The sequence below is a fragment of the Microtus ochrogaster genome, chromosome 2 (genome assembly GCF_000317375.1).
Source record: "Microtus ochrogaster isolate Prairie Vole_2 chromosome 2, MicOch1.0, whole genome shotgun sequence".
In the NCBI taxonomy this organism is placed as follows: domain Eukaryota; kingdom Metazoa; phylum Chordata; class Mammalia; order Rodentia; family Cricetidae; genus Microtus; species Microtus ochrogaster.
Genome location: NC_022010.1, coordinates 15337364 through 15348102, shown reverse-complemented (window position 1 = coordinate 15348102; position 10739 = coordinate 15337364). Strand labels below are relative to the sequence as shown.

Below are 10739 nucleotides of genomic sequence, written 5' to 3'. Positions count from 1 at the left end.
TGTAGACCAGGCTGGTCTCGAACTCACAGAGATCCGCCTGCCTCTGCCTCCCAAGTGCTGGGATTAAAGGCGTGCGCCACCACCGCCCGGCTACTTCCAGGAACTTTCAAAATGACTGGAACTCTTTAAAAATACGTTTTAGGGGCTGGAGAGATGGCTCAGAGGTTAAGAGCACTGCCTGCTCTTCCAAAGGTCCTGAGTTCAATTCCCAGCAACCACATGGTGGCTCACAACCATCTGTATGGGGTCTGGTGCCCTCTTCTGGCCTGTAGGCATACACACAGACAGAATATTGTATACATAATAAATAAATAAATAAATATTTAAAAAAAAATAAATAAAAATACGTTTTAGTTGCTCTTTTTGTAGAATAGAGTAAGGCTAAGGCTTGGCCACCTTACAGGCTACGGAATGCTCACCAGTAACTCCCAGTAGGTTTTTTGTGAAGAAACTCCTAGCAAATTCTCTTTTCCTTTTCTACCTATTATCTCTTAGTGAGCCAGATCTTAAAGCCCAGCTAAAATAAAACAGGCGTTTCTGCCATCTTTGATTTTGGAGTGAGGGTATCATATTGTTAGTACTTGGTGTTGTCTATTTAAATAGTCTGCTTGCTGGGTAGACTTGCACTTGTAATCCTGGCATTCAGGACGGTAAGGCAGGAGGATTACCAGTTTGACGCCAGCCTGGGCTATATATAGCAAGACTCTGCCTTAAAACATGTGAGTATTGGCTGGGTGGTGGTGGCGCACACCTTTAATCCCAGCACTTGGGAGGCAGAGGCAGGTGGATCTCTGTGAATTTGAGACCAGCCTGATCTACAAGAGCTACTTGTAGGACAGGCCCCAAAGCTACAACGAAACCGTCTCAAAAACAAAAACATGCGAGTGTCAGTGCTGACTCTGGAGAAGGAAATACTTTGAGCTTTCAGGTCAGACTAGTTGCCTGAGTTAGAAGAGCATTTGATAAGACATTTTATTGTATTTTTAAAATATATTTATTTTGTGTGTTTGGAGGTGGTGTGTGTCGTGGCACAGGTGTGCAGGTTAGTTCTCTCCTTCCCAGCATGTGGGTTCCTGGGATCAATCTTGGGTATCAGTTTGGCAGCAGGTGCCATCCCTGAGCCGTCTTGCTGAACCAGCTCTCTTGTGTTAGTGGACTGTGATGCACAATAGCTGGAGCGTTTGGAGTGAAGGCCTCAGCAGATACCAAGCTCAACTGACAGCTTCCAGATTGTAGTACTTTATTTTTTCGGATTGGCTGCTGCCTGTTTTGGCACCTGAGTACCAGATCCGCAAGCAAGATTTGGGATAGGCCGGCTAGCGGCACACTCTGCTGGCCTTATGTGAGGTGGAGGTGGCTGCCCGTGGAGCCCAGCTCGCCAGCATGTGACTGTGGCTCGTGTTTCAGTGCAGTTGAGAGTTTCCAGCAGCACAGTGTGTTCAGTCAGAATGGGCAGAGCTGCAGCTGGCAGAACACCAAGCTCGTGGGTGGGAGTATTAGCAGAACACGGGCTGTCCAATGAGAGTGAGGCTCTCACAGGCAGAATGGCAAAGGCCACTTGTGGGGAAAGAAAAACCTCAGCATAAAACAGAGCCCCCGTGCCAACCTGGTCATTAATCTGCACTTCCAGAACCTGACACGCTTGCAAAGACAGCAGGCCAGAGTCTTGCGTGTTTGTCTTGATTTTTACAGAAGGAACTAACCCAGTTTCCACCAATATGATGGTGGCTTTCTCTTCTGCTGTATGTCCTCAGTTGCCACTCTTATCTATCAATGTGTGCTGCCTCCTTCCCTCAGCCATGCGAAGCTGAGCCAGGAGTTTGCTCAGGGCACAGTGCAGATCCTTAGGAATGACGGACTGACTTTGCGTTTCTTTCTTACCACTTAGCCAAGTGTGGGGTACCTGTTAAGCCTCAGTGCTTTGGCTATGGCCTTGGTGGTTAGTGTCTACGGTCTTCCTTCTCTTTTCACCACAAGGTTAAGGAGACGATTAGATGCCTCTGGTTGCCCTTTCAGCCTGGGAAGCACTGAAGGTGGCCTCAGGAATGACTGAGAGCCAGCCTCATGGGGCTGTGAACTCCTGCCTGCATCTCCCCCGTTGTTAGGTCTGTTTCCTTCAGGCTTTGTTAGAAAAATAATCTCCCATCTCTTCCTTTAAAAGTTGTACCCAAGCCGGGCAGTGGTGACGCACGCCTGTAATCCCAGCACTCGGGAGGCAGAGGCAGGCGGATCTCTGTGAGTTCGAGGCCAGCCTGGTCTACAGAGCTAGATCCAGGACAGGAACCAAAGCTACAGAGAAACCCTGTCTCGAAAAACCAAAAAATAAAAAATAAAAAAATAAAAGTTGTACCCAGTAGCACATACCTGTCATCCCAGCATCCAGGAGGGTGAGGCAGGAGAATTATGAGTTGAAGGCCAACCTGGGCTGCTTGTTGAGACCTTCTCTTCAAAACAAAACAAACAAAAAAAGTTACTCAAAAAACAAGCAGTCGGGGACTGGAGAGATGGGAGAGTGGTTAAGAGTGCTGACTGCTCTTCAGAGGACCCGGGTTCAATTCCCAGCAACCACATGACAGTTTATAACTGTCTGAAACTCCAGTTCCAGGAGATCTGGTTCCCCCATACAAACATACCTGCAGGCAAAATACCAATGCATATAAAATAAGATAAATTATTTAAAAAAAAAAAAGCAGTCTCCTCTGCCCCTGCTGCGGCTTCACATCCTTTGGCAGGCTCTGGGGTTAGATTCTCTCTAGATTGGTGCTCTGAGCTTAGATGGTTCCGTGCATGTCTTTTCCCTTCTCACAGAAGGAGCTGTATCTACCAATATTTCTGTCTTTGCTGTTTAACAACATATTAAAGGTCTCCTCTCAATTGAGAGGGTTATTCTGTTTTTGCGGAGTCATTTAACATGTTTCCTGAAGCCCTACATGCCAGGCATACTCAAACAGTCCTTAACTGTGCCAAAGCTTCTCTAGGTGTCCCTGAGTAATGTCCCAGGGGTCTCCTGTTCTCCTTGGGGACCCAGCCTCCTAAGAGCCAGAAGGGTGCAATGGTGAGAAGGAAAGCCTTGCTCTGAGGCTGCAGGCTGGAAAGGAGAAGTCAGAGCGGGCTCCCTCTTGAGCCCGTGACACAACTGGTCTGACGGCTCAAATTCAGCTTTTATTGATAGCTTCTGCTGATGAGCCTTGAGACATTGAAATGGACTTTCAGCTCATTTTTCTTACTATGACTATGTTGTGGGGTGGGGTCATGCCATGGCATGAGTGTGGAGGTCACAGGGCACCTGCAGGAGTGGTTCTGTTGCTTTGACATGTAGGTCCTTTGGATGGAGAACTAACTCATCAGTAAGCTCGATAGTGGCCACCCTTGCCTGCTGAGCCATCTCACTGGCCCAACTTTGCTTTAGTGGATGTCATTTTAAAAGCCTCCTTACACTGTAAAATTCTGGTAATAGGACCATTGACCCATATCTACAGGGCTACCTTCACCTTGCTCTCCCTCTTCTGTCCTTGCCACAGCCCGGACGCTGCTGATAGCACGTCTTTTGACGTCCAGTTAGGTGACATCATCCTTACGGCAACAGATGGGCTTTTTGACAACATGCCTGATTATATGATCCTTCAGGAGCTGAAGAAACTGAAGGTAATGAACTTGGAGCCTGGTGAGTGTGTAGACCCTGGGAGCTGTGGTCTCTGCACTGCCAAGTTTTATTGAGTTCCTTGAATTGTCTCTTGGTTTGGAAAGGACGATTTTTTGAATAGTCCTTCAGGGAAATAATGGATGTGATATTCCAGGCAATTATAAATGGGAGCATTCGGAAGAGAACTGGGGGAAAACTTCCAAACCCCTCCTGCATAGGGGGCTCAGGCAGAATGGGAGGATGTCCCCACCAGCATTTTTCCTGGTGTTTATGCACTTGCTTGTCCTTCTCTCCTTTTATTCTTTTGTTTGTTTGTTTGTTTTTTGAGACAGGATTTCTCTGTGTATCTCTGGCTGTCCTAGAACTTGCTTTATAGACCAGGCTGGCCTCGAATTCACAGAGATCTGCCTGCCTCTGCCTCCCGAGTGCTGGGATTAAAGGCGTGCGCCACCACCGCCCGGCTCTCCTTTTATTCTTACCATATACCAGAAACTGCTGAGGCTGGAAGGTTAGGAAGCAGTTAACCAGAAGGCAGTCCAGGAGGCAGGTGCCTGGGTGTGATCCGAGCTGAGGGAAGTTTGGCATCTTCCACAGAAAGTGGGGATGCCAGAGACTAAGCTCCCAGAGACTCTTGGACTAGTGCAAGTACTGACTGGCAGAACCTAGCCCTTCTAAGGCAGTCAGTCCCTCACCGTTCTGGCTTGGGGCGTCTCTTCTGCTGCCCAAGCAGTAAGTAGTTCCCTTGCCTGTAAAATGGGAAGTAGGAAAGATCTTGTCCTTCAGGGTGACAGGGAAGAAGGGAAGAGTCACCAAAACCACAAGAACAGTCCTAATGCTGTGTCTGACCTGGTAAGTAGAAAATATGCAGGCCCTGCCCCCACCTCCGCCCCAGGTTTACAGTCTAGAGGTGAGCCACTGGGAAAGAGGAATATACGATCGGGAGCCTCTGTAAGGTGGTATGGAAGCATGGACCTGTTTGGTTTTCATTTTAGTTCCTCTATACAACTATTGTTTTTTTTTGTTTGTTTGTTTTGTTTTTTCTTTTTTGGTTTTTTTCGAGACAGGGTTTCTCTGTGGCTTTGGAGCCTGTCCTAGAGCCCACTCTATAGGCCAAGCTGGCCTCGAACTCATGGAGATCCACCTGCCTCTGCCTCCCGAGTGCTGGGATTAAAGGCGTGCGCCACCACCGCCTGGCCTACAATTATTGTTTTTATCTTATGTGTATGACTGTTTGCCTGGTACCTGGGGAGGAAAGTAGAGAGTGCTGGGCTCCCTAGAACTGATTGGTCATATGGGTGCTAGAAACTAAACCTTGGTCCCCTGCAGGAGCAGCCAGTGCTCTTAACTTCTGGAGTCATGTCTCCAGCTGCCCTGGCCCTCTGGTGGTTGATGTTTAGACAGAAAGATTCAGAACCTTTGAAGTCAGGTCTGAGCGGGGTCCTTGCCCTCCTGTGTCCATTTTGTAGGTGAATGGAAGCAGCTGGAATAGGGCATGGCCAAAGAACACACAGCAAAGCAAGCCTCTTCATGGTGATGCAAAGCCTGAAAGGCATTCCCAGCACAGCCCACACCAAGCTGCCCTTACTTGGAAAGCAAATATAGCTGGCTAGGGTGTGTTGCCAAACATGGGGACTTCTGCAGCATCCTGAAAATGTGGCCAGAACCCACCTTTTTAGATCATCCTATTTTAGCAAGAATACCTAGAAATTTTTGAATGGAAAACCAAAAATGAAAAATCTAAATTGAAGCTCTGGAACCATTTCAACAAAAGGCTTTCTCATGGATCAGGGCCATAATGGACTTGTTCCTGGTTCTCTCCATGTCTTCTCTAACTAGAATAAAACTTAAGCACAAGGGGGAAATGTTCAGGTAGATGTTCTGCCTTACAGTGCTGTTTGCACGAAGTGTTCTCCTGCAGAACTCACACGAGACATTGCGGTAAAAATAACTCTGTCCTTTCATTTTAGAATTCAAATTACGAGAGTATACAGCGGACGGCAAGAAGCATTGCTGAGCAGGCACATGAGCTGGCCTATGACCCAAATTATATGTCACCTTTTGCACAGTTTGCATGTGACAATGGACTGAATGTGAGAGGTAAGCATTCTCTGGAAGGTTCTGAGCTCCGGGTGAGAGTGTTTAAGTGTCCTTCCTCTCACTCACAGCAAGGTCAGGAGGGTAGCAGCCAATGTGTAGCTCGCTTCTCCTCTGAGGTGCCCTTCAGAACTGACCTTGACTGAATGAGAGACAGGTAGAACCTGAAGCCTTTACTCCACCACTGATCTGATCACCCTGGGCCATATTCCCAGCAGCTTAATGTTCTGTCCGTCAAGTGACTGATCCAAACTACCACAGCAACCTGCAAAGGGAAGTTATATGACATTGCCCTCAACTCTGATGTTTTCCAATCCACTTCATGATGTGACCGGGGAATTAGGCCAGCCCCAGCTGATTCTGATGATGTTGGCATCAGAAGTGTTGGGCTGCCCAGCTGTTGCTAGTGTAATATTATTATGACATGCAGAGCACATCTGAGCTCAGGAAATGTTAGAATAGAGAAAAGCACGTGCCATAGCTGCTTGGCACATTAGAACACAGGCTATTCCTAGTTTCCACATAGTGGGCATGTTTGTCCAGATTAGGACCGTGCTCCTGTGAGTGCTGGCTGGAGCTGCCCTACAGACCGTCACTGCAGCCGATGCTCTGCGTGGCCGTCGGCACAGCCATCGTGGGAAAGCAGCAGGTGGGTTTGGGGCAGTGGTTTTAAGCGTCAATTAAGTCACTTTTTTGATTTAGTTTCTTTGAAACAAGATCTTAGATAGCTCAAACTAGCCTCAAATAAGTGATGGTCCACCTGCCTCAAACTACCAAGTTCTGAAATTATAGGTATGCAGAACCACGCCCTGGCTTCTTGGTTGTGTTTAACTACCTTGTTTTATTTTAGCGTTGGGGGATGGTTTCCTGTAACACAGTCTGGGCTTGAACTCTCTGTAGGTGAAAACGACCTTGAACTCCCAATCTCCCAAACCCAGAGCCTACAGCTTTTAGCTGTTTCTCCACTCTTGTGCACCGACAGACCAGATCCACTGAAAGATGAGCACTAGTCTCTACGGTACTACCTGGACCACAGCTTTGGTTGACTCTTCCTACACATATACTGATGAGTTCCATTTGTGTTTTAGGTGGAAAACCAGATGATATCACTGTCCTCCTCTCAATAGTGGCTGAGTACACGGACTGATTGGCCACGCTGGCAACTCCTGCCTTTCCCTGTCACCCCATTTTTCCCTGCCATGTGTGCTGATCCTGCTGGCAGGACCACATTTCTTTGCCACTGATTTCAGTGGCCAATGCCGGATGCCTGGCCCTTGTTTGAGACCCATTGAGATCCTTGTTGAGAACCACTATTGTCATCCACTAGCCCAGGACCTGCTGGTGACCACCAAGAGAAGCTCGGTGACTGCTCCCTTCTCCTGGAGGGGTTCAAAGCCTTTTACCTTTCAAAAGCAGTTGAAGTTTTGAAAATAAGTAATGTTGGTAAAGTGAATTCAGAATTTCAGTGTGTTAAAGGGATGTATCATCCAACAGACAGTAAATAGTGATGTCATACTGGAAAACACACAACCCTCCCAGGAGGAGCCTGTGCCCACAGGCGCAGTCTGCCAGACCTGCCATGGCTTTGTGTTTTCTGTATAAACTCCTGTTTCCCAGGAGTTCACATCCTGCTCCAAACCTGTGCTGGGTTCTGACACTCAACCCTAGCAGCTTACAGTTTTGATGACAAATTGGAAGAAAATTTTCATTCTTTGGATGCAGATATTTTATGCTTTTTAAAAAGATGCTTAATTGTGCTCCTGTGATTGAAGCTATGGCAGTTACTGATTTTCCATGTCACAGGCTCGAGGCCTGGTCCACAGGAGGGACAGAGGAAGGAGACTCTACCAAAATCTATTCCCAGAAATGTAATGCAAAATTACAAAACTCATCAAAGCCTGAGAATCAAATGCTGAAGCTGAAGTCTTCTGTGCTGCCTGTGAGAATGCCACGGGCCTTCCCGGCCAGGCAAAAGTATGCAGCTGCAGCTTGGAATGGGGTTGGCTTTGGACAGCCTCACTCCTTCCGTCCCTCAGGAGCTCACACCCTTAGAGCGTGCCCCAACTGTGCTGTGTCCTCAAGGTGACAGCGTGGTGGCTGCAGCACACAGAGTCCACAGGAAAGCTAGTGATGACCTGACGTTCGCAGTGACCCCAGCTGAGTGTGGGGTTCTGAGTCCAGCTTAATGTTTACAGTTCCAATAGCCATTTGCAGTAGGTGACGTTCCTTCTCAGACTTTCCCATTACCTGCAAGCGCAAACTTACTTTTAAGGTTTATGTACAATTGACTGCTGTAAAGATATATATTTTTTGGTCCGTTCTTTTCCTTCTTTAACTTGGTGGTAGAAAACCATATATACTTAGAAGCCCTTAAATTAAAGCCGTGTTTTCTGTGTAAGTCAGGTGATGTTGGTGTGAAGAGCACGTGAGCAGTCGCACAGCCCTTCCTCTGCAGGAGACACTGGCTCCCTGGTTACTGCATTGAACTTGTGTTTGAGGTTACCTCAACTTGTTTTTAAAAGATTTTGTCTGTGAGTTTGTATATTTGAGTAGCTGTCTCTTGTTTTATTTAAATTGTTTACCATGTACCATGTACATGTCATTGCTGTATCTCAGTGCATCATGCTTGTAACAGGCATTTTGTTTATAAGAATGAGTTACTCATTTGTAAGCTGTTCAGTAATTTATCTACTATTCCTAAATTGGCATAATGTTAGATTCCTATTTTGAATCACCTTTAATTACATGTCAGAATGCCTTAACTACCCTAACCTGACAACACTGAGTTCTTTGGTGAGGAGATACAGGGGCCGGGTATGGAGGGAGACTGGGATAAAGAGATGTCATGCTCTGTTGATGACAGAGCATGAGGGGCACTGGTGGGTATTTATTTTGCACAAACTCTTGGCAGTGTCTGTGTTTAGAACAGTAAGGTTGTATCCAGACGGGGTGTGTGGCCCTAGGACTGACTACTCCAACTCTTTTCTGTGGTTTATAATTAGTTTCTGGTCAGATGTATTGTAGCCTTACAATCTGGATATATTTTTGCATTAATTTTCCAATGCCAACATTTAATTCCTGCTAGGAGCAGAGCTGGTCAAGTCACTGGCTTTTTTCTGCTCTTACTTAACCCATCAAGCAGTCTTTCTAAAGGTAGATCGGTGTATTTTCTACAACTCACTTTTCTGAGCAGTGGTTGTTAGACGTGGACAGTGCGGCTGTTGTAGTGCACTGGAAACCATGGGGCAGCATTGAGATTCAGACTGAAAATTACTTTGGGCCTGGTGCATGGACTAGTGACATTACATATTCCACTTGCTCCACCCCTGTCCTTTTTCTTACACACTTAATTTTATGGCTGTCAGAAGCCAGGTGGAGGAGTGCTGCCTCTCACTCCCCATGGCCAGGGGCTCTGCCACACACCCCTCACCAGATCCTCTTTGGAACCTGGTGTGTGCGTGCATTGTATTTTAAATCAAGCAATGTAAGCACTCATATTTGTCTCACGGAGTGAACTTTTATAACAAAAGAGAAATTTGGGTTTTAATTTACAAATGGCAAATTATTTATCCCTCTCTGGATGCACCAAAGACCAGTAAAGTTTATAGCTTTTCCATCTATATTTATAAAGCAATACTGTATTATAAAAAAAATCACTATTTTTATCACATGCTTGAAATTTTTATTTTGTTCTGTTTTAAAAATGTGCACTCTAAACATATCAGAACCTTATTTCTTCCTATGAACTTAAGCTGCCTGCGCACAAGAAAGAAATAAGATTACCAAATGGAGGTGAAATAGCTAGAGTCCCTAGGCTCTTAAAAATTGAAAGAAATGAGGGCGAGAACAAGTTATTTGTCCTGAGTTACTGTATAAGCTTGACTTGGTTGGTCGGTTACTAACTCACAGAGAATCCATTCCAGGTGTGCGTGTCTGGGTTGGGCTGTGTCTGGAGTAGAGACTGAGTATGAGCTTTCTGAGGCAGGAGAGTGCCCTTTTCTGCTGCTGTCCTTGTTGTGGATAGAGGAGGCAGCGAGACCTCACAGGGCTGCCCTCCTGGTGAGTGTTGTGGAGGTGGCCAGCAGGATTGGGTAGGGCTGTCTGTACATGTTTATACTTTGGGTAGGTTCATGGCTCCTTGTCACTGTCCACCAACTATCTTCGGCAAAGTTAGAACAGTTTCTCTGGAGACTGTCACAGTTTTGTGTTTAAAAAATTTTGCGATACTAAGAAAAAAACTGCTTATAAAGCAAAATATGAACCAGAAGACATTTGGATTCTATTTCTTTCAAAAAGTAAATTTATCACAAAATTGAATTTCTCAACTAAAGCGGTGTCCATGTCAAAATGTAACTGTTAGCAGGTAGTTTGTGGCAAAAGCGACTAAGTGATGAAGCAAATCTGAATCCATGTGTACTAATGAGCTGTGTTTTCTGTTGAGACTATCATTGTTTGTCCTACAAGAGGCAATGACCTGAATCGATGTCTGAAATATAACTTATGCAGGAATAGTTCTGTAAATACATTTAAATAAACTGTAAAGATATTTAATAAATATAGTATTTATACTAATTGCCACTCTTTGGTTTGAATGGTCAGGAAATAAGACGCCAGCCCTCGGCATTGTCGTCATCTCTGTCACGCTCTCAACCCCAAGCCTCTTGGTCTACCTAACAGTGAGCCAGCACTTCAGAGCTGTGTCTTTTGTGCTTTACCATTTGAGCAGGTGTGGTTGTTAATCAACAGCTACTTATCTTCCTCAAAAATTTACCAATTGAGTGTAAATTAGGGAAGCTTTTTTCAGCTGGGGCATTGTGCCTTCCAAACAGTACTGAATGAAGCTACCAGAGCATGCCTCTGTGAGGGCTGGAGCTTGGTGGCAGAGCACTGACCTACTGTGTGCAAGGCCGTGGATTCTATCCCAGAACCACACAACACGGACACACACACACACACCTTGCTGGTGCCCTGCTAGAATCTCAAAGCCCTAAGTGCTTCGAGT

At 46.0% G+C, this 10739-nt stretch overlaps 1 protein-coding gene across 1 annotated transcript in view; it reads left to right on the top strand.

Annotated features, from left to right (window-relative positions):
• Pptc7 (PTC7 protein phosphatase homolog) overlaps positions 1–10303 on the top strand; it is a 41231-nt gene extending 30928 nt beyond the window's left edge. Inside the window, exons 4-6 of the mRNA XM_005344457.2 lie at positions 3522–3645; positions 5611–5740; positions 6826–10303. Coding sequence (XP_005344514.1) covers positions 3522–3645; positions 5611–5740; positions 6826–6884 — 313 coding nt within the window. The 3' untranslated portion in view covers positions 6885–10303. The remainder of the gene's footprint in view (positions 1–3521; positions 3646–5610; positions 5741–6825) is intronic.
• The last annotated feature ends 436 nt before the right edge of the window (positions 10304–10739 follow it).